Source organism: Hyla sarda, chromosome 4 (assembly GCF_029499605.1).
Source record: "Hyla sarda isolate aHylSar1 chromosome 4, aHylSar1.hap1, whole genome shotgun sequence".
Lineage (NCBI taxonomy): Eukaryota > Metazoa > Chordata > Amphibia > Anura > Hylidae > Hyla > Hyla sarda.
Window position 1 is genome coordinate 12,001,775 of NC_079192.1, and position 2,776 is coordinate 12,004,550.

The 2,776-nt window shown below is 42.0% G+C and overlaps 1 protein-coding gene across 2 annotated transcripts in view; it reads left to right on the plus strand.

Annotated features, from left to right (window-relative positions):
• LOC130366735 (vitelline membrane outer layer protein 1 homolog) overlaps positions 1–1,760 on the plus strand; it is a 48,369-nt gene extending 46,609 nt beyond the window's left edge. For both annotated transcript variants that reach the window (XM_056569059.1, XM_056569060.1), the window contains exon 3: positions 1,411–1,760. In XM_056569059.1, the coding sequence (XP_056425034.1) occupies positions 1,411–1,702 (292 nt within the window). In that variant the 3' untranslated portion in view covers positions 1,703–1,760. The remainder of the gene's footprint in view (positions 1–1,410) is intronic.
• The last annotated feature ends 1,016 nt before the right edge of the window (positions 1,761–2,776 follow it).

The window sequence follows — 2,776 nt, forward strand, 5'->3', positions numbered from 1 at the left end:
AACAGGTAAGAGGTAAAAAGTCAATATGGCATACTAGCCGGAATAAACAACGTAAAGTGCAAGCATAATAGCTAATAAGGACCTGGACACAAAAAAGTAAGTACAATATGATAAGGGGATGCCAACTGTACCTATACAAACCCCAACGATCGTTTCGCTGTAAGAACGCTTCCTCAATATATATCAATATATAATTTATTTGGAATGTCCATTTTCCTTATAAGCAGAGAGCTTTAAAGTAAAAAAAAAATGCTAAATGTTCTAATTTTTCATCAAATTTGGGGAATTTTTCACCAAGAAATGATGCAAGTATCGACAAAAATTTACAACTAACATAAAGTAGAATATGTGCTGAAAAAACAATCTTGGAATCAGAATGAAAAGTAAATGCATGCAGAGTTATTAATGTTTAAAGTGACAGTGGTCAGATGTGCAAAAAATGCTTGGGTCCTTAAATGGATTGCTTTCATTAGAAAATTTTCAGTATTTCATACAAAAAAATCCAGTCAAACAACTGCCCCCCCGCCCGCCTGCTTGGACACAAACTAGTCCTGCTGTGTCCATGAGTCATCACCCATGTCATGGACACACTTCCTTGATTGACAGCTGTGAGTGCAGCAGATGGAGGGGAGATGTGAGCAGACAGCATACTGAGGGAGGGGGCGGAGACCTGCACAGAGAGGCTACGCCCCCTCCCTTTGAGAGGAATTCAGACTAGTGAGCTAAATTAAAAGTGTAATAAAAAATAAATAACGGTGCTAGAGACATAAAAATTTGATGTACATGGTCAGGATTAGGTAGTGAGTGTCTTTTTTTGGATCTGACGGGTACGCTTTAAGGTGAAAATGGGCTGCATACTTAAAGGGGTACTCCCGTGTCTCAAATGTCTCATCTGAGACATTTATAGCATATCCCCAGGATATGCCATAAGTGAACCATAGATGCAGGTCCCACATCTTGGACCCCCTCACCCCACACCTATCTATCTACTTACCTACTAAAATGAAGTCTCTTTGGCCCACTCTGTCCTGTTTGTGACCATCAAGGTGTTTGAGAGGCCAAAACAACAGAATAGGACTGTGACCTACGCTGTTTATGTAACTCCAGGAGTTAGGAAAGCAGTGCAGCAACCGCTACTATACTGTTTACACAACTCTTATTCCACTTATTGGGAATTAAAATGAGAAATGACACCTCCTGTAACTCAGTTCAGACATCTTATCCCCTATCCTGCGGCACCCCAGACATCCGGTGCACCGAGCGAACTTTGCTCTGTGCCGGATGACTGGTGGGCGTGGGGGAGGAGCAAAATCTGACACCATAATAGGAGGCCTATTTCAGTATTACCCTTTCTTCTATGTATTCCACATATGGGTGATAACAATGTCATCTGTGGGTTTTTCTTTACAGATGGGGGGACTGGACTTCCATTTCCTGGTGTCCTCGTGGAATTATCATAAGTTTCTCCTTGAAAGTTGAGAAGAGGCAGGTTTTCGGAGACGACACAGCGGCCAACAACATCAAGATGGCATGTTCAGATCCCACTACTCTAGAAGGAAAAGGTGGCCCTTGGGGAACTTATGGGAACTGGAGTGGAGTATGCGCCAAGGGTTTCTGTGGTATCCGAACTAAAGTGGAGAATTCACAAAACGGAGGAGATGACACCTCGCTCAATGATGTCCAGTTTCAATGCTGTCCATAGTAGTGATGGGTTCATGTAAATCTGGATCCAAATTTGATCAATAAAATGATAAATGTTGCTGTCATTCTCTTTGCTTTCTTTGATGGGGAAAAAAAAAGTATTAACAAACGTAAAGTACAAAATAGAAACAATACAATGTACAGTGATCCCTCCACATATAATATCTACTGGTTAGGACCTCGTATGTTGAGACCATAACTCTATGGAGAACTGGTAATTGGTTCCACAGCCCCCAAGATGTTAAAACCAAAATAGATAAATGGAGTTAGATAAATAGGAGATAGATATGTGGTGGCGGGGTGTGAGGTGCAGGGCAGATGGCATTAACCCCTTGTATTCGTGACACCAGGGCATGGTTTAGCCTAAAACCACCCGCAGGTTTACCAATGGATCCTGGGCTAGGCACGGGGGCAATAATGACTCTGACGCCAAGTTACGGACAACGGTAGCTTTACAGGGTAGACAGATGGTAAAGTATATACTGTTCAGCCAGGGCCCACGGAGGTGAACAGTGACTCAGAGACCTTGCCAGCTCGCTGGGACTTGTAGTAGTACTGGGTATATTAGTGCAGGCCACGATGACTAGACAGACGACTTGAATGGGGACTGACAAATACTAGTGTTGCTCACGAATATTCGCAATTCAAATATTCCTCGCGAATATCACATATTCGCGAATATTACGAATTTCGCAATTAAAATTCGCTATGAAGAATATTCGTCTTTTTTTCAAACTGTTTTAAAAACTGAGCACATTGTAGGGATTTCCTTCGACTGATAAATGCAATGCTTGTATCATTTCATTAAAGACCCAGGAATGAGACTGTGAGACGAAAGGTTTATGCAATGCGAATATTCGTGGAAATTCCGCCCTACTTATGCCTGTGAGCCAATGAGAGTTTTGCAAGCACAGTTGTCAGAGCTTAGCAACGTCCCTCGGATGATGTTATACCGCGCATGCGCAGACGAGCGAATTTTCGCTGTTAATTTCGCATTCGCAATAGCGAAATTTCGCAATTTAAAAAAATTTCACGAATATAACGAATATTCGAATTTCACGAATATGGGACGAAT